This window comes from Sinohyriopsis cumingii, chromosome 17 (genome assembly GCF_028554795.1).
Source record: "Sinohyriopsis cumingii isolate HCF-2022 chromosome 17, ASM2855479v2, whole genome shotgun sequence".
NCBI classification, from domain to species: Eukaryota; Metazoa; Mollusca; class Bivalvia; order Unionida; family Unionidae; genus Sinohyriopsis; species Sinohyriopsis cumingii.
This window is the reverse complement of record NC_142977.1, coordinates 20,436,443-20,458,568: the sequence shown is the minus strand read 5'-3', so window position 1 is coordinate 20,458,568 and position 22,126 is coordinate 20,436,443. Positions and strand designations below refer to the sequence as shown.

The 22,126-nt window shown below is 36.8% G+C and overlaps 1 protein-coding gene across 1 annotated transcript in view; it reads left to right on the top strand.

Moving 5' to 3' along the window:
* Nucleotides 1-18,569, top strand: part of LOC149777885 (uncharacterized) — a 33,264-nt gene extending 14,695 nt beyond the window's left edge. Inside the window, exons 4-11 of the mRNA XM_089938284.1 lie at nt 5,959-6,077; nt 10,103-10,267; nt 11,137-11,183; nt 12,946-13,057; nt 14,666-14,833; nt 15,654-15,688; nt 16,807-16,846; nt 18,468-18,569. Coding sequence (XP_089794410.1) covers nt 5,959-6,077; nt 10,103-10,267; nt 11,137-11,183; nt 12,946-13,057; nt 14,666-14,833; nt 15,654-15,688; nt 16,807-16,839 — 679 coding nt within the window. The 3' untranslated portion in view covers nt 16,840-16,846; nt 18,468-18,569. The remainder of the gene's footprint in view (nt 1-5,958; nt 6,078-10,102; nt 10,268-11,136; nt 11,184-12,945; nt 13,058-14,665; nt 14,834-15,653; nt 15,689-16,806; nt 16,847-18,467) is intronic.
* The last annotated feature ends 3,557 nt before the right edge of the window (nt 18,570-22,126 follow it).

Below are 22,126 nucleotides of genomic sequence, written 5' to 3'. Positions count from 1 at the left end.
CAACCAGTGGGAGGAGACAGTGCGCGAGCGTGGAGCAACCATCAGCGACGTAGCGAGATTAGAAACGTCGCTGAGATTTCCAATAACCGTTACAACGATAACCGGTGAAGTATTATACGAATCAAAGCATAAATCAAAGGGAGCCCCAATCAAAATTATTAATCATAACGAACACGCATGGACGTCCGCGATCACAGTATTTCCACGGGATAGAACAGTAAAGTATATACCTGAAGAATTCCTGGGAGAACAATTCTCCAAGGACGGTTTTCTCGCGGAGAGGAAACTATTTTATGCTATTGCCTGCTTGTGTAAAAACGACCCTGTATCAGTGTGGTTACTTCGCAGCGCTGAAAACGATGCGGATACCTTTGATCAGTTTATAAGACCAAACGGTGAATTATATCGCACTGAAGCGTTTCACAACAAGATGAAAAAAACCGCCATGGAATTTGAAGAGCATGATGAACAACTGCTAACAAATTGTTTTACGATTCCATCGGTTGCGGCTCATGTTGCAGCAAAGAAAAATGCGTGGAGTCCAACACGCAAGGAATTTCTACCGGATGTGCAATCCAGTTTTTTGGAATACTATCAGGTGGACTATGGAACACTGAATACAACCGCGACGCTATGATTTCCGTTGATATGGTTGCCTGTTATCCAGCGAGTTTTCTCGGGTATGGATCCGCCGCTGAGTACTTTAAACGATTTGGACACCCCAGACATGAAATGACTCGTGTTGCTATTAATGGACCACTGCCTGATTTTGATTTAACCGGATTCGCTCGCATAGTATCATTTGAATTCGCAGCAGGACTTCATCGCTGTTGTTATATTTGGATCGGTAGACACATGTCTGAAAAGAAGTGGCTGCCAATAGCGCTGCTACGGTATATGATTGATTGTAAAATGCTAGTTTCGTTGATTGTCAGTGACGCGATTATATCATACCGGGCGCAGACTGAAGTCTGGTTACCGGAACCGGAGCGTCTAGATAGTATAATTGACGAATCCAGAAAACAGATTGATGCCGACGAGGAATATATCGTCGAATGGTCCAAAAAGATATTCAACCAACGAAACAGAGAGGCAAAAGATCTCGGTAGAAGAATAATTGGTAAGTTCACACAAGGTGGAAAAAACTGCGATTGCAAACGATATTGCTCACGGCTGATTATAGATGACGCAGAATATGATTTCGTAATTAAGGACGCAGTGGCGAAAAATAAATACGTGAACTGTAAAACAGCTTTCTTGTCCAATGGAACAAGGTTGGGTACAGTTGTTACTTACAGCGATGGAGACAGCCCAGCATACCCGCATTTGAGGGCGTCTATGCTGGGTTATGCTTGCATAAATTTATTCTCGATGATAAATAGATTTCCCGACACCTCAGTTAGAGTTGCGATTGATTCATTTTATATTGACGTAAAGTATAAGGGAAACATAGCCGAGTTTACTAGTCCGGACGAGAGTTGGGGCACATGGAGAATTAAAAATGAAATACGACGCGATTATTCACCATCAGCAGATGTCACCGTTGAGAACAACTACTTACGCGGTGATAATTTATCAGAATGGTCTAATGCATCACCGTGTTCTGATCCAATTTGTAGACACAAAACTGTTTATTTAAGCGGCTGTGGCGGGTCAGGAAAGACGACCCGGGCAATTGAATTATTTCGAACGCGGGCAAGTATAATCGTGCTTACACCAACCCATAGACTAGCGCGAGAGATAAAACAACGAAATGTTGACGCCGTTACTTATCACAGCTTTTTTCGATACAGCGGTGGTGAGTGGACTCCTGATCGAATGGGGGAAAAATTTATTCCTGAGGTTATCATCTGGGATGAGATATGTACTGTTTCGTTAGATGTTTTACAAATGTTTCTTGAGTGGTTGGTGCGCGCGAATACAGCGGTGATAATGTGTGGCGACCATGGCCAACCACCACCATTTGTCGGCGAGGGTCCACATGATTGGTTAAAGGGTTTTGTGGACTATTATGAAGAAACCGATACTGATTACCGAGCACTTGATGAACAACTGCGCGAGGTTAAAAAATTAATCAGATTACAGCCGGATAGAATTCAATGTGAAATAATTCGCGAGGTGATTCCGGAAACGCCGTTAAATGAATTCTGGGAAACATGGAGACCAAACGATTTGATTGTAGCGAGTAGAAAGATAGTCAGAGACACACTTCAGCAAAAGTTGTTTACGTTGCATAAGGAAAAGTTTCCAACGCGCCCAGTGCCGTTATGCTATAGACCCGCGGACACACGGCGGCAGAACATTGAAGTTGAAATCCCGGGCCCGACGGCGTCAGGGACAAAAAAACAAGTTCTCGTGCTGAATGATATCGTGCTCGTTGATATCAGCGTCGTCGAGGACGCGCTACGTGCTGATAAATCCCCGTGGACGCTAGGATACGCAACAACAATACATTCCTCGCAGGGACTAACCATCACGGACACAATTGTTTGGATAGTTGATAATCGCATCGAATGGTCAAATCTAGTCTATCTTGCAGTGTCCCGAGTACGGAGGATAAATCAGCTTCGAAGAATTGTTATTGACGAAGCCAGTGACGGAGTCACCGACAAAGTCACCAACGACATCATCGATGCAAGCGTCATCGATAGAAAACTCTCGGGTTACCGGCAACAGGATAAAAAAAACAGCGGCATTTTGATATTGATGCCGAATTAATAATTGCGTTACGACAACAACAGAATAATCACTGCGCGAGTTGTAATTGTGTAATGCGCTGGCGTTATTCGGATAAAGACGCCCGCCAATTTACCGTGGACAGGATCGATAACAGTCTCGGTCATGTCAAAAACAATGTGAGGTTAACCTGTCTTGAGTGCAATAGACGCAACGGCGCTAGTTAAGACCACGCGGGGGTAATTGAGTATCGTCAGGTATCACTTGTAGTTGCTCGCGTGTAAACCCCCGCTGTGGGGCAGTTGAATCCAGTCTATAGATCGGTGGTCTACCAGTTGATCGTGTTATCGTTGATATGTTATGTGTGGTAACACTCCAAATAGGATCAGTAGCTCTTTTTTTACCGCCTTCAAGCTCTCCTGGTTCATACAGATATCTCACGGTGACATCGCCGAGAATCGGCTTGGAAACGCTATCTATTTTTGATCTTCCGGGTATATACTTTTTTTTAATCGCGTCGCTGGGCTTCATGTTGATTGCTCGGGTAATCTCGTTATTTAACGCGGCAATTACGCCCGGCAACCTTTTGACCCATTCACGAGATCGTTTTTCTTGGATGAATTCTTTTGCGTACTGATATCCAAATAACCGTTCAGCAACAGTCCGATTGAATCGTTCAACAATTGCCTGATCACGATGTAGCGCAGTATGACCTCGTCGTATCGCGACGCTATGATGTTTCAACGCTGATAAAACAGCGCCGCGAAATTCATTGCCAGGATCAACTTGTAATAGATTTGGCCAGCGCAGAGGACCTCTTCGATAAATTCGCCCAAACGCATCGGCTACTTCAGTTGCTGACTTTGTTTTTAACGGCTCCGCTTGTTTGTATCGACTCGCAACATCAACTACGGTTAGCGCGTATTTGTAACCGTTGTCATGCGGCAAAAATAGTATATCAGCCTGATGAACTTCATTAGGTACGCTGACATCAAAGCGCGAGAAGTTGATTTGTTTAGGCGGTGGTAGATAGATTTGCCATATAGCCTGTCTGGATAACCAATTAGCCGCAGTGGCCCTCGTTACTTTTGCAGCGCTTGCAAGCTTACCAATTGCGGCCTTCCCCTTCCAGTATCCTCTCGGAGAATAATAGATGGATTCCATGTTGTTATTAATTACCAGCGCCCATCATTAATTTACCTTTCATAGCCGATTTTACCAACCATGAAGCCAATTTTTCTTTGAAGGATTTATCAGGAATAGCATTTAACGGGTGAATTAATTTTACGTCCGTGATATGACGCTGTTGCAGATCGCTACTTTTGTAGTAAGCAACATCATGAGCATGACACGCCTTATCGATAGCGTTTATTGGATACTCACCGGGTTTGGGCTGATTTTGATCATCGAGTCTGATATCTAATCGTGTTCCGGGGCCACAGTAGCTGTATCCTGGGAGGTGCTTTTCTCCTGGATACTTTGCCCACGGTGTTCCGGGGAGTTTTGATAACTTGGCTGTAATATCACCTCCTCACTTTTTTTTAAAGCGTCCCCGGGTCTAATAGAAATAAATCTAAATTTCTTTATACCGCATTGTACACACTTACCAGTAAGTGCCGATCTGTTATTTTTTGTTGTAACGGTTGTCATATCATTTGTGCCAGTACGCACTCTACACTTCACACAATATAAATCCATAATTTATGTATAGAGATATGAATATAATTGATTTTTCGGCGACTAAAACAAGAGAACCAGTTAAGCATGTTGCAGCGTTACCAAACTCGATCCGGATGATTATCATCGGACCATCTGGATCCGGCAAGACGCAATTGTTACTTAATTTAATAATGAGATGGATGAAGTGGGACAAGTTGTATTTAATTGCCCCTAGCGTAGATGATCAACGATGCTACGAGGTGTTGAAAGATTTTAACGAGAATGCATCAGCGATCGCTGAAAAAAATGTTATTGAGTTTATTACAGATATCAATGATGCACCAGGTATCGATGATATTGATGGCGACGTTAACAATCTAGTCGTGTACGATGATGTTATGTTAGACAATCAAAAAAACCCAGCTAGGATATTTTCCAGAGGCAGGCATAAAAACACTGACGTGATATATGTCACTCAACGATACACTCAGATTCCAAAAGTAATCAGAGACAACTGCAATATTCTTGCTGTATTCAACGGCGTTGATACACACACGCTACGAACTATTTGGCAGACATGGTGCGGCGGTGACATGGACTTTAATGTTTTTCGAAACTTTTTTAGTCATGCTCAATCGACCCCACATGGATTTGTAACGATAAATTTACATGACCCTCGGACACGATATCGTATCGGACTTGACCAAATATTCGGTTAAATTGTAAGATCATTGTAAATAGCCACTTAGCAGCAGAGGGGGCGATGACATCGACGCGGTCGTCGCGCTTTTTTACCGGACGCTGACGACACTGGGATCGGCGCGCAGAAAGTATATTAAACTAAATGACGTTCGATTTACCCCCCGACGACGTCGTCGTTTTTTTTTACCGGGCGCTGACGACACCGGATCCGCTGAGTGCAGAAGGTATTAATTAAACCAAATGACGTTTGGACAAAATGTCCGATTCGACCCCTCTGCTGCTGCTTGGTTGTCTCTCTTGTAACCCCTCTTATATTAAATGTCTCACTGTTTATTTATACCTTTTTCAAAAGATTTTTCAACACAAAATAAGATGTAAGTTTGCCATGTTTATACTCGTATCCTGTTATAAAGTCACTTGATAATTAACGAGGTACTAAAACAAATGAACTGATGTATATAATAACATTACTTACATCTACAAGACTGCAGCTGGAATTCCCGGTGAAGATCAATTACGGTTTGTAATATTTTCTCACTTCCTATATCCATGGAATACATGAGAAATATATATAAAAAACAGTTTACGTTGTTTTGTTAATCGTCCTTAAATGTAGAATACAATCAAATGAATCTCAATTTAAAACCTTAAAAATGTCGAAATCGAAATGCACATTGACCCACAGAATGGACTTTTCCTCGTCAAATTTCATAGCCAAGATTTCGTTGTGGAATATACTACATTGTTCATTGAGATTAACGGTCAAAATTATCTGATTGATTTCAATGAAAACATTACATTTTCGTATGTAATATGTGTGTGAATGCGTACTAACAATGTTAGTCATTTCTACTAAATGTTAAGTATCACCTTGAAGATTGCTGTGTACACAATTAACTTTCTCTTTGGTTTATTACCAAGTGGAGCACCTGATATGTATGGCTTGATCAACATTCTGTACCTGAAGGCGGATAGAAACTTTGATGGACAGATAACTGAGCCAGAACTTGATGATGTCTTCCATGGATTTGACCAGAACGGTAAGAAATGCATGACAATGTCATATTGGTACATACCCCCCTCCCTTCTCCCTCAAGCCATTCTCCAGCTCCATGCGGATAAATAAATTGGCGTTTGGATCTACTCCCTGTTCACATTTAATTTACTGTTTAAGTTTCATAAAGAAAGCGATGACTAAATATGGCGCTAACGACACTAAATCAAATCAAAGTCTTGAGAATTTAGAATTTACTGTTTCAGTGATTAAAACACATTTATTTCCTTTTTACTCTGTTTTCCATTTATATATACTCGAAATATAAACACAACTAAATACTCACAGCAATGAAGATCGGCAAGGTAAAACAGAAAACATATCTGCCAAACATAGATGTTAAAAACGTTAAAATTAAAATAAAAAACGTAAAAAAACCGCATTTTTTTCTCAATAAATAAAAGCGAAAAAAAACAAACAAACGTTCCAGTAGTTTTTAGGCAGCACAAAAATCAATATTTTACTTATTTACACGCTACATACCAGTTTTTAAGTTTCAGTGATACAAATATGAAAAAATGTCAAAAGTTTTAAACCGTAGTCCAGATAACATTGAAATTTTGAACTGAACGTCGTTATCACCATCTGACTGATCTGACCACTCTATGGTTTCCTCCATATACTTTTTATTGTCCAGCTTTTCAGTTAGGCGAAGATTTGCATGCAAAAACACTACATCTCGCACTCTTTTGCACTGCATACGCTTTCGCTTTTTCGTGTGAATGAAGCCAAATGTTGACCAGTTTCTCTCGCAGGCGGAGGCGGACGTCACTTGTGCTAAGACTCTAACCGCAACTTGTTTGGAAGTACCAAATATAAAAAACGCAAAATAATAAAAAACGTAAACGCGTTTTTCGAGGTAAAATAAAAAACGAAAAAAAAACGTTTTTATCATCTAAGTGCCAAATGAATGTAAAGGCTACAATACTATCTGACCAAATAATTTCATACACGGGCGATTACGGGTGATTACGGGTGTACAGAGGCTAAAATTAACAAGCTTAGCCCTAAGTCTCACCAGAACATAAATGTTTGATAACGATTTAGGTATTCTGGCGGTCAGTATGACTATGTTGGAACGTTTTGCTGCCATGATTACATATATGTTAAAAACGTTAAAATTACAATAAAAAACGTAAAACAACGCATTTTTTCTCAATAAATAAAAAACGAATAAAAACTTTCCAGTAGTTTTTAGGCAACACAAAAGTCAATATTTTCCTTATTTACACGATACATACCAGTTTTTAAGTTTCAATGATACAAATATGAAAAAATGTCAAAAGTTTTAAACCGTAGTCCAGATAACATTGAATTTTTTTTCACTCAATGTCGTTATCACCATCTGACTGATCTGACCACTCTAGGCGAAGATTTGCATGCACAAACACTACATGTCACACTCTCTTTCACTGCAAACGGTTTCGCTTTTTCGTGTGAAGGAAGTCAAATGTTGACCAGTTTCTCTCGCAGGCGGAGGCGGACGTCACCTGTGCTAAGACCCTAACCGAAACTTGTTTGAAAGTACCAAATATAAAAAAAACGCAAAAAAAAAATAAAAAAACGTAAAAAAAAACGCGTTTTTCGAGGCAAAATAAAAAACGTATAAAACGTTTTTATCATCTATGCCTGATTATATAAGCATTCCTCAAGGCTACCTTCCCCCCCCCCCCCACACACACACACCAGCATGCACACGCATAACCTTTTAGAAACAAACCTTTAACACCAACCACACTTCATTGACCTATTCATGCCCTGTTTTAAGACTGACCAACATTAAGACAGTTCTTTGTGAATTAAAAGTCGATTACATCTGAGTTAGAGCGAATTTTTCGTCCCAGTCAAGAGACAGACCATTTAACTCGCGGTGGGGGTGGGGGGGGGGGCGGGGTTGTATTTTCGGTCTAGCCCATATTTTGTTTCACATTTATCTCAAGATGATTTATGAATTTCAACTCATGTAATGGATATAATAGGTTTTCCCCTATAAATAAAAGCCAGCAATGTATTTAGCATCGACTGGAGGGCAGGTGTTTTTATGTTTTCCTTAATGGGATCCATGACTCCCACCTCAGAAAATTAAATGGCCGGTCCCTTAGTGCAAGGAACGGAAACGTCAAATAATAAATGTGACATATCACAAGTTAAGGTCCTGTTCAACTTCACAAAAACCAACTCGACTGTAAACGTAATATTAATACATATTTATACATGTTTGAAAAAATGTATGGTGGCAGCGGTGGGATGCTTGAAAGGTTCTGTGATAGTTGTAAGTGATTTGGTTTGATACAGACTATTCGATCGCACTAGAAAGACAAACGTGCCATATAAAATAAAATTTTGAAAAAGTTATAACAAAGATAGAGCTCCTTTAAAATATTCATTTTTGGTTCGCTATATTTTGTGTGAGAAAGCAGATATATTTATTTGCTCTTAAGAAAAATGCTTTATTTGGTTTCAAATGTTCAGTCAAGGCTAGACATTTTATCTCGGATGTAATGCAGCAATGATACAGGAAAAAGTACATTGTTTTGAGGGCGCTGGGATTCGACAGAATGTCGGTCATTGAAGCAGCGTGTTACATTTTTGACACATGGTAGATAGAACTGGGCAAGATGATTGATTTGCCCCAAACAACTAAGTTCGAATGAACTAAAATAGTTAGGATTGCTGGCCATGAAATTCTTTGCATACCAGGTTTATTAATTTGGCTGTATAGTTTTTAATTAAGTAGAGAAGAACCGTTATAAAAGTATGTGTGTTTGACACACATAAAAGCCGATTAACGTTGCATAAATTATATTGATACAGATTTGACCAAGACCCTCGTTCACCCTACTCTGTTTAACTATTAAAATCCCATAATTATAGTTTGGACGGACGCACTCCTTTCACAGCGGGTTGAAAACTTCATACATAAATCTGTGCATTTGTGAATAGCGACCATTGACAAATATTTTTTGACAACACCCCTTCTCCCACTATACGGTGTTAAGTTCATAAGTGTTATACTGAATTTATGGAAATCCCATAAAAGATTTGGCAATAAGAATAATAATAACAATATCAATAAAGATATCTCAATATGTATTTGCACATGATTTGAATAATTATTTGATGTTGAGACTGATAGGTAGAATATAATCCAGGGCTTTATTTTATGGCTCGCCTAGTTATTATAATGACTATTGGTGGTTGTGGCGTAATGGCGCAAAGTGCGTTGAAATGGGTACATCAGTACAATTAGTTGCAAAGGGCAAATCGTGTCGCCATAAAATGTTTTGCCTGGAAGCATAGAAAAACTCTCCGAAATGGATACAGATTATCAGTCCCTTGTGACTTGTGCTTGGCGACAGTGCCAATTTGTTTTTAAAAAAATGCTTGTGCTCTCGGTGCATTTTTTCCTGAATATTTGAGGTGTGTGACTTAAGGAAGAAGGGCAAAACACTGATCCAGTTTGAAAAAAAGACATATATATTGAGTCTGATTTAATTTTTAAAAAAACACTATTTATTGCAAGGCGCTGAGCGTGAAAACATTAAAATTTTAGGTCGGGCACACTTGCCCTAGCCGACATAACCGGCGATATAAATTAAATGGGTGGGGAAATAATTGTTTCTCCGTGATTAAAATCCGATTGAACTGCTCCCATCGGCTATAAACATTGTGTGATTTTAGTCGAGTTAATTTTGCGATGACAGATGTCTTTTTGTGTTCTTATGGATAAGTTGTTTAGATTGATCGTGTGCAATGTTAGATCAGAAAAAGTTTTACAAGTTGTTTGCTGCTTGGAACCAGAGTTCGTTAAATTTTATATATTTGTTTGGCTTGTGCTGTGAGTGAGGCAGACCTTGGCAGGATTGGCAGCATTCCCATGCTTCCCGGTTTTATCTATCTTAAAAACTGCTTATTCCTAGTGATGAAATTAACTTATAAAATCACAACGAACTCGGTTTTACAAAGAACACACTATGAATGCATTTTAAATTGTATGTCGTATAATTCCAGGCGATGGTACTGTCAATGAAACAGAGTTCACCGGTTTATGGGTCCTTCTGACGAAACAACCCATGGAGCTTGCTATGGCTTTCTTCCATCTTGCTGACCTGACTGATGACGCAGTCATTGATAATAAGGACCTTCGACCATTGTACCATGTTTTTGATCTGAATGGTACATTATTATTATTATGAATTAGCTCTAAAACCAAATATGATAATCTTCAAAAGTTAGGTTTACTAGTCTATATTCACTGCAATGATATTCTTATACTAGACGCTTTTATGTATTACGACATGCCAATGGTAGACGCTTGTAACTATTACTACATGCAAATAATAGAGACTATTAAGTTTTACTATATGACAAGAATAGGTACTTTTATGTATTACTACATGCTAAAAATAGACCATTGTAAGTATTGCTACATGCAAATACGAGACAGTTTTAAGCATTACTACATGCCAGTAATGGACACTTTTATGTATTACCACATGACAATAATAGACACTTGTAAATATTACTACATGCTATCAATAGACACTTTTTAGTGTTACTAAAAGGAAATAATAGCTACTTTTACGTATACCCATAAGCCAATAATAAAAACTTTTTAAGTATTACTATATGCCAGTAAACATTGCATTCAATATATTTTATTTCGTTCCTGATGTGTTGTATTATAATATTTTAAAACTATATGTAAATGGAAGAATTAATTATCATTTTTGCTCGGATTCATGAAGCCATGAATCATGAAAAATCAATTATAGACTAAAATTAAGGCATCCACTTTTGCTATTCATGCAGTGCTTAATCGGTTTTCAAGCTTCAACAATTCGTCATGAATTCAGTAAAATATAAAAGTTCAGCTTTTTAATTGAACCAGATGCTTTTGGTTATTGAAGCTTTTAAAACCTAGAAAATGAAAATATTTATAGTGTTGAAAAAGTATGGAAAGACGATTTTTCACTAAATGTGTAGAAGATAAATATCTGTTTATTCTGAGTATATAAATGAACTGTACCGTTTATTATTTAAAGGTGACGGTTCTGTGACACCAAATGAATTCAGGGATAAGTGGGTGGATGTAAGTAGGTTAATGTTGTTTCAGATTAAAATTATGTATTAGTCGTTTCTCTGTATGTAGCGGTACGTGGTAACCGTAGTGATACGGTTCGGTACACGTTCCTGGATTCAAAGTTCTTCCAGAACATTATTTTATTTGCTCATTCACACTTTTAGAAAATGCACGTTTATCAGTCACTTGACAAATCGATATAATATCAAACAGACGAAAGGTTAACTGCATGCTTATTTTCAATTGTTACCCAACCTACATACATTTAAACATTTCTTTAGAGAATGGCTAAGTGTAATGTATATAGTTTTCAAAGTTGAGATCTATTTATTTAGTAAATTAGAGTTCTATTGGGCTATGAATTCGCTGAACGTGCATGCATGTCTTTATACTATCATATAATTTATTGGGTATATACATCTGATCACGGATATGTATTTCATGCGGTATAATTTACGATACACAGAGTCATTATGCTCATTAGCGTTTTGAAGTATTAATAAATGATTATATATTATGATAGCACACATAACACTCGTGATGTTTTATTTTAACACTCGTAATATTTTTGACTTTTTATGGTAACACTCGTAACATTTGATGTCTAATGTTAACACTCGTAACACTCTTGATGTTGTATGTTAACATTCGTAACACTCCTAATGTCTTATGTTAACACTCATAACACTCTCTTAATGTCTCATGTTAACACTCCCAATGTCTAATCTCAACACTCCCAATGCCTAATCTCAACACTCCCAATGTCGTATTTTAACACTTTTTACACTCTTGATGTATTATGGTAGCACTCGTAACTCTAGTGATGCCTTATATTAACACTCGTAATACTCATAATTCGTTATGTTAACAGTCGTAACACTCGTGATGTCTTACGTTAACACTAGTAATGTCTTACATTAACACTCATAATGTCTTATGTCAACACTCTCAATGTATAATGTTAACATTCTTAACACTCTTGATGTCTAATGGTAGCACTCGTAACACGTGATGTCTTATAATAGCACTCGTAACATAATGTTTATATTACCACTTGTTACGCTCGTGATGTCTTACGTTAACACTAGCAATGTCTTACGTTAACACTCATAATGCCTTGTGTTTTATGTGAACACTCGTAACGTCTTTTTTAAGCACTAGTAATATATTATGTTTTATGCGAACACTAGTAAAGTCTTATTATAGCACCGTATTGTCTTACGTTAACACTTGCCATTACGTATGCAAACAATCCTTCTAACAATGTATTTTCACATCCCCATGTTTTATAACAATAATCCTTTTGGTATGTAATCCAATAATCGTTCTGGTACTTAATCCAAAAAATTCTTATTGTACTTAATCGAAATAATCATTCTTTCAGCGTATGCTAACGTTCCTTCTAATATCGAAAGTAAACAAATTTTATAATATTGTGTGTAAACAATCCTTTTCATATTGTGTTTTAAAAGTACTTCCAATGTTGTATGTTAACAATCCTGCAAATAGTGTGTACTAACAGTTCTTTTAAATTGCATGTAAACAATCATTCCAATGTTGTATGTTAACAATCCTGCAAATAGTGTGTACTAACAGTTCTTTTAAATTGCATGTAAACAATCATTCCAATGTTGTATGTTAACAATCCTTTTAATAATTCACGTAAACAATCTTTCTAATCTATTGTAATAATATTTCTAATATCGTGTGTTAACAATTCTTCTAACGGCGTATTCTAACATTATGTTCATATTCTATTTTAATCCGACAGATTATTATGGAGTCCCCTTTCGCTGTCCTCTTCGAGAGAGCTGATTCAAACAGAGATGAGTTTTTGTCTCAGCATGAATTCTCGCTGTATTTCTCTTCCTTCGACTCAAACAGTATGTATCGCATAATTGATTTATCTCGGTCATCTCATCCCTGTCTGTGTGGGTTATAGTCTCCGGGCCAGCTAACATTGGTACGTGAGAAAGCCTGCCAGTAGCTTCTCGTGGGTCCATGGTTCCTCCCTGGTTCTTCCTCCACTAGTTATTTTGTATGGCCTGCCTTGTGCTGAAAAATGGTTTTAAACCCCACAACAATAAAAACTGACTTATCTGTCTCTAACTCCATATAAGCTAGTTTTATAGAGTTTCCTTTTGGCAAATCACGTACACACAAAGAGAAACAGTCCAGAATTGCAAGCCTATTTTAGGATGTGACGTGTCTAATTATGCTGCTTTCCCTTTTAATGTGATTGAAATTAATTAGGTAAGCATTATATTCAGAGTTAGGTAAAGATATTGCTGGCGTTTAATTAAATATATTGCTAGCACTGGATGCAAAATTAGGCAAAACTATTGTTGTGTTGTGGGGTTTAACGATATTTTTCAGCACACGGTATGCTATGCATGGCGGCCAGTATTAATGGCAGATGAAGAACCCGGGAAAACCCCGGGAAGAACCACCGACCCACGAAACGCTACTGGCAAGCTTTCTCACATACCCACATTGACCGAATCATAGACTCGAACCCACGCAGAGGTGAGATGGCAGTGATCCGTAACGGAGAGCGCTTTAAACCACTTGGCCGTGTCAAGATATTGCTGCGTGAATATCTGTGTTAGGATACATGAGTATGCATATGATTTGTTTAACATAACCGGTGACAAACATTGAGACCGCTTCGGTGGCCTAGTGGTTAGGGCGTCCGCCTCGGATATGGGAGGTCGTGGGTTCGATCCCCGGCCGAGTCATATGAAAGACTTACAAAAATGGTAGTAACAGCTGCCTCGCTTGGCGATCAGCATTAAGAGACTAGTGTCAGGACTGGTCGGCCTGGTGTCAGGATAATGTGACTGGGTGGGATATCATGCTACATTTCTGCGGCATCATGCCCCAGTGTAGACATCACTATAAACTGCCACACTGCATACATCGTAGCGATATGACTGAAACATTGTTAGAACTACGTTAAAAATCCAAGTCGCACACACATACAAACATTGGAGGCTAATTGACAGATGGGTCCTTCGTGACAAAATGTGTTTTCCTTGTTAAAAAGAGTTTTATTATTGTTATTATTATTATTATTATTATTATTAATACAAAACGAATAAGGTTGGCGGCTTCTAAAATTAATCGATGTTACTAGCATTTGAAGTTGTCGAGATCGGTAGTTAGTTCAAGAAATATAACATCAACAATAGTAACATACCTTGAGTCGATAGATACTATTTATATGTCTGCTTTCAATATTGCGTGCCAATATGACACTTTCTAAAACAATTTTCAATTTATGTACAAACACATAATCTTGTTCATCTCAGAATCATAATTTATGTCTCAGCACTTTTTGAATCGATGCCACGTGATATTCATTATGAGATTTCCCAGCATACTTTCTACTCGGAAACGGTTATTTGTCTGGATATAGCTTTATAGTCCTTCTCTGCTTTAGAGGACCAAAACTAACAATCAGACCGTTAAATCTGCTTTTTCCACTGCAGAAGACGGCCTCGTCTCACAGACTGAATTTGAAAATGGCTGGCATTCGTCTGATTTCGGATTATCCAGGGATGCGGATATCGTGTTTGCTAAACTAGATACCGACCACAACGGTTACATCAGCCCTACCATTGAGATGCCGACATTGTTCACAAAATATGACACCAACCGTAAGTTTAATTGCTGTGATTTAAGCTAGTGTACAATTCACACACATGCGCATACAGTGTCAAATTTTGTAGATGCGAAGTATAAGGGCCGATGGCCGAGTAGTCTAGAATGTTTATTTCCGAATGTTGCACTGGTGGGATAAAATTTGGAAGTTTATAATTTAACAATGGCCCACACGAGGAAGAAGAAGGTCCTTTGATTATCTTAAAACGTTAGTAAAGACACGTACAAATATCATTTATGAAATAAATGAGCGACGTTGTTGTCATCATCTTGAAAGATATGATCTCAACTGTCCTAACAAAAATGATATCTATGTTTTGTGCCTATTTAAAAAGTATATATCTTACCATAATGTTAAGGAAATTAAATGTTCCAATAGTGTTTAACTAGCTAGATTGAAATGCATGAAACTGAACAACTATGTTGCCAAATGCATCCTTTTTATGGGGATCGGTTAGACTAAAATGTTCCCCTTAAAGTGGGTTTGAATAAAATTGGAACCCTAAGGTGAATTTGACTAAAGATTGGCCCTTAACGTGAACAGAATATGACGAAGTTGACATAAAGAACACATTGCTATAGATTCAATAAATACATTGCAGGTAAAAGAAACAACAGTGACGGAAAGAATTTAATTTTGGCTTTTTTCCCATTAGACATCCAATACAAACTAAGTTCAGTGATGCTTCTGTAGCTTTGTTGGGTTTGGTCTTGTTTAGCTAGGTTGTCGAATCGTATACAGGAATTAAAATAAAAACAATTGCATACTATGAAAGATGGGCAACGTTATATAAAGAGATCCTTTCTATTTTGCAGATGACCATAAACTTGCCATGTTGGAAGTGACACAGGTAGGTTTTTATACTCTATGACTCCCCACAACTGACTTCCAACTGAATTCGGCGTAGAACCAGATCTAGAATCACATAATACACATACAGGTGTAAAATGTAAGTCATGTTAATCCAGTTTATGTGAGATCTCTGCCAAACGAGGGACCTCGCATAGCCGAGATCTCACATAGTAACACAAATCCAATTAAACGAGACTAATGCGAGATTCGCTTCAATCCTAGCGCACAGTATAGAAGCCGAAATGTGCAAGAATATAAGAGAGTACAATGAGATAGCCTGAAACCAAAATGTGATAGAAGAACGTAGAGACTTCTTTGCCTGTGTAATATGTGTCGGAAGACAGGTTCCTCGCTGTTCACAGTCAAGTGCGCGTTATGCGTGATACATTGCACACAAGTATTGAACACAGTTAGGACTTGGATCCAAAGTTTATATAAGTAATCCTTCGTTTCTTATACTACCGTTTTTTTTTTTCTCCATATTTTCCTTATCCATAAATTATTATTTAACTGTGATGTCAACGCCAAACATGCAAAACTATTTTCTAGAAATTATCATTAGATAATATAGATAACTTGTATACTACTACTACTACTACTACTAATAATAATAATAAATGCATAAGCTGTTGACGTTTCAATACATGCCGACAGGTTGCATGCGGATATATTTATATCTGAAGAGAAATTATTAGGGAGAGTCAATAATAACTTTCTTAGTATACAAACTATTCAAAGGTATAAAGGTGAAATGTAGATTGCTTGTATCAAGGTCAGTGTATAAAGAACAACTCTCTCTCTCTCTCTTTCTCTCTCTCTCTCTCTCTCTTCGCACTTAGTGGGCACAGAAAGACAGGCTTTCTCCATTCCTGTCCTGGCCCGTTATTCTTCATTTTTTAAAACAAAGATAATTTCCTCCTGGTAGTTTTGTCTGCGATGTTGTAGCTGTAAATATGTGAGGACGTTGAATTCTAAAAACGTAATTACGTAAGAGAAATGAAAAGAAAATATGAACTAGGTCCAGTTCGAAATTTATGTTTATGTACAATCTGGATAGACGTTTCTTTACTGCATGATATTATTTTTAAAATTTTTTATACATTTTCTATATTTCAGATGAAGACTCTTGAATCAAAGCCCACAGCATGATACATGCGTATGTATAGTATACTGGTGTGTTTTTAAACCCACAGCATGATACAGACGTATGTATAGTATACTGGTGTGTTTTTAAATCCACAGCATGATACAGACGTATGTATTGTATACTGGTGTGTTTTTAAACCCACAGCATGATACAGATGTATGTATAGTATACTTGTGTGTTTTTAAACCCACAGCATGATACAGACGTATGTATAATAAACAGGCGTGTTTTAAAACCCACTGCATGATATAAACGTTCGTATTGTATACAGGTGTGTTTCTAAACCCACTGCATGATACAGACGTATGTATAGTATAGAAATGTGTTTTAAAACCCACTGCATCATGCAGATCTTACTATATTAACCAGGTGTGTCTTTAAACTCATGGTATAATACAAAGGTACATAATGTAAACAGGTGCGTTTTAAACCCACATCATAACAAAGACGTATGTATAATATACAGGTGTGTTTTAAAGCCAACATCATGATACAGACGTATGTATATTATACAGGTGTGTTTTTAAACCCACTGCATGATACAAACGTATGTATAGTATACAGGTGTGTTTTTAAACCAACTGCATGATATAGACGTTCGTATTGTATACGGGTGTGTTTTTAAACCCACTGCATGATACAGACGTATGTATAGTATAGAAATGTGTTTTAAAACCCACTGCATGATACAGACGTATGAATAGCATACAGGTGTGTTTTAAAACCCACTGCATCATGCAGATCTTACTATATTAACCAGGTGTCTTTAAACTCATGGTATAATACAAACGTACATAAAGTAAACAGGTGCGTTTTAAACCCACCTCATAACAAAGACGTATGTACAATAAATATGTGTGTTTTAAACGCATTGCATAACACTACAGTAAACAGACGTGTCTTCTTTAACACAGAGTACACCACACATGCGTTACAATAGTAAATAGGTGTTTTAAACCAACTGTATAATACATACTTAGCTATAGTAAAGAGGTGTCTTTTTAAACGCAATGTAAAAGACAGACATATTTATAATAAACAGGTGCGTTTTATCCTTCTTTATTATCAGTTTGTAATGTTGGTTGAATTTAAAATTATAACTGTCTTGAGGTCTTAAATTTGTAATTTTGACTGGTTAGTTAAGTTTCTATTGTCAATAGCTGGAGATTGCAAAATTTAAGTTTGGACTGGTGACTGAGTTTCCTATTGTCAGTTTTCACCGAGTTTCATGTGGTCAGTAGCAGATTTCAAAAGTAGAATTGTGTACAGTTAGCCGAGATTCATGTTGGCCGTAACTAGAGATCTGAGACTTGACTACTGCCCCGTTGACAGGTTTACAAATGGGTGACAAACCGCAAAATTTAATTTCTCATCTGGAACCTCAGCATTGTTTGAGAAATGTTAAGTACTGTGTGTCTGTTTTTATCTGGTTCTCTCTCTGTGCATACATACATCCATCCATCAATCCATCCATACATACATATCAACACATCGCTCTCTCTCTCTCTCTCTCTCTCTCTCCATACATATTTCCATGCTGTATACTTTGATGTAGCCATACCAATATATTTTAATAATACACATTTACTTGCTATACAGTTGCTATACAATTAGCATCTTTATTTTGCAGGTCATGAGAGAAGCCCGACGTGGAAGTTATTTTTCAACTTCATATTTTTGAAAATGTTCAGTGTAATAAAATGACTAATAAATATGTGTGTACTGTGTCAAACGAATGCATTTAAATATCAACATCGTCAACAATAAGTCTCTCTCTCTCTCTCTCTCTCTCTCTCTCTCTCTCCAGCTATCTACAAGTCGACTCGTCATGTAAATCTCGTTAATTTCATATATGGACAAAGATTTACCAACATAATTAAAAAAATGCTTTTGACAAATAGGCCTGTACATTTCAAATGTAATAAACTTACTACGACAGTGTAAAACTAGTATCTAGCTAGCCTAAGCGCTTTTAATGAGTCTTTTGCAAAGGCAAATACAAAATATAGACAAGACAAACAAATAAAACAGACAAACCGTTATCTTTGTAAAACTTTACATGACTATGACTTGTTGCGGATGCTGAAAGATATTTTATATTGACCTAGAAATCGATGTTTTGTATTTGCCTTTCAAAAAGACGCATTAAGAATGAAAAGCGCTTAGGCTAGCACGATATTAGTTGTGCACTGTTCGTAGTCAGTTATCACATTTATCTTAATCAATCCCTGACAAACGTGATCCCTTGCTGGATCCAATGCACTTGAAAGGACTGTTATTCGTCATATGATTTGTATTGTTTATATATATATATATATATATATATATATATATATATATATATATATATATATATATATATATATATATGATCGAGGTTTAAGGCTTACAATACCTAATTTGACGCCAACTTTCCGCCTACTTGACTAATCCCAACTTCTCTCTACGATGTTTTATTAACCCCTTCTAATCCAACTGACCAGTTTAGAAACTCGATCCAATGATGTTGTGTGAATGATAATTAAAGATTTTATGTATGTAAATATAATAATTGAAACAGAGCTCGATACAAATTTTACGAAGGAGTTTGTTCTTTCGGGTTTTATGTGAAGATTTGCTTCGTAAACTCTAAGTCAATCCGTTTCTCAATTCCGAGAGAGAGAGAGAGAAGAAAGGAAGGAAGTTCAAGTCATTTAATGTAAGTGTCACTCGATGATGAAGACGTGACTACATTCTTGGGGAATTGAAGGTACTCGGGATCGAGCTGCAAAGACAAAGCTTGTTTGAGGTTCTGGCCAGCAAAACTTTATTGAAATGCTCAACATATAAACTTACATTTCAATATCAAACTACAACAAGCTCAATTTACGGATATAAGAAATACATATAAAACTACGATATTCTTTCATTTACCGACATCATACTTGTATAATTACTGCCGTTTTAGAATGTAATACAGATAATTAAATATCGAATAAATTCACGATAGCAAAAGAATCTAAAATTCAATATTTCAGACTAATACCAAAATTAAAATATATTTTACTGAATTAATTCTAAAATGTCAACATATTACACTCTATTATATAAAGAGTATTTTATTTCTAAATTAACTATTACTGAGTATGAAGTTGGTAGCGAACGTTGCTTTTACTATAATCAATAATATAATTAGAAGCAAATACAAGTTCTTCAAACAGTTAAACTTTCTAATACATTAGGTTAAATAATAGCAAAGAAATATTAAAATGATCTAATGTTTAAACATACTGATGTTAGGTTAACATCTTAACACTAAAAATTCTTATAACACTAAAAAGTCTTATACTATGAAAAATTGTACATAGACGGTTATCTTACCTGCAAAGACAAAGCCTGTTTGAGGTTCTGGCCAGCAAAACTGGTGTCGGCCCGTGGCTGGGACTTTTTATACCCGCTTTCTTAAGACAACGCCAAATATGGCACGTTCCTAGCTCCTTGCGTTGGCCAGAACCTCAAAGCGAGGCTTCGTAGTCTCTTACAGATTATTGTCTAGGTCTATGTACATTATTACGTAGGTACTTCTGCAAGATCAGCACATTTGCCCTCTATAGGAATCTTTGGAATCTGTCTAGTTCACTATTTACGTAACCTAATGAATGTACCCTTTTTGTGCTGAGTCTGAGATACAAGTAATGTTTTGTATAAGACGGTTCGTACTTGATCATAATAGCGTAATCATTGTTGAATAGTAGTACACGAATAAATGGATTCAATCTCAATATATTTTAGTAGAAAATTGCTTCCAATATGATTTATCAATTTACTTCTAATACAATTTAATCAAAACTTACTCATAATACAATTTAGAGGAATTTTTCAATCTTGTTACTTGTACTAAAACATTCTGTCCTAATACAAATATTGTGCGTATGTGTGTGTGTGTGTGGGGTCGGCTGGTTCATTTGGATTCATCCAGTGTCTTATCAACCCTTATTGACAATATATGACATAATACTCGTGCAAATGCGTAAGATTATATTTTAGTAACTAAAACAAAGGTTTTGTTAAAACAAAATCGAACTGAGTACTGAAAGAAAGTATTATATACTGATTTAAGGTATTAATATATGTTCAAGTTTTATATAATGTGATCCATTATAAGCTAAACATTGACCTTTGACATTTATCATGAAAATGTGGCCTGTTGCACGATAAGAAAGAAGTTTCAACGTTCTTCAGTGTTATGTGCAGACAGGTGCAATTTGTAAAACTACAGTAGGGCACTGAAATCCTTTATATAGAGGGTAGTTAGAAAGAAAAAGTTTGGTTTATACTGGGTCTGCATTTGAGGAGGAAATGCTCTATTAATATGGTACACCGATACTTTAGGGAGATAAGCGAGAGGTTTCGATTTACTACGTTTTGTTACAGAAAAATATATACAGAGGTACAGCTTCCTCGCACCTAGAGTGCAGTCAGTCAAAACATCCGTATAAGTTTTGTTTAAGAGCACCGTGTGTACTGTCGGTTTTACGGATTACGGAATTCCGTGTGTACTGTCGGTTTTACGGATTACGGAATTCCGTGTGTACTGTCGGTTTTACGGATTACGGAATTCCGTGTGTACTGTCGGTTTTACGGAATTGTTCCATATTTGTTATAAAAATCGTTGCACAAAGTTTTCAAAGTGGAATGTTAAGCTGTGCATCATTGCTGGCCTCGTCAGCAGCAAAAATATATTACCTGTAAAGCGTAAATACCGATAGTCGAAGATATCAGAAAATTGGGTGTGCGAAGCCAGTTCTTCGTCCGGCTGTCACAGATATAAACCCAGTGCTAAAGCAAGAAAAACTGAATTATAAGACATGAACAACAATATTACAATGCTGAGTTAACATAGTTTAAGGGGATATAATTGGGCTAAAAATGGCCATACTATCAGCAACTCCTGGTACTCACAGACTTGCTCTGTAGAAAATTATTTTTAAAAAAAAAACTAACGGTATCTCAAGGACATAACTGTACAGTTACTAAATTGATGACGTTGAGCTTACAAATCCACTGAGCGGGAGAGAACACATCTCCTGATTGAAAACGAGGTTATCAAACAGCTGTTCAAGGTGTGACAGATAAACCAGGCGGCTATGTACCATATTTGTCGATAGCTAACCGTTAATACGTGGTACGCATATTCAACCTATGTGTAAAGACGCACGTTTCCATTTAAATGATTATAGCTTACTTATTTTAGCAACATTAAGTTATGTGAAGATGGAGTGTATTTTATGTTTGGTTAACTGTTTCTAA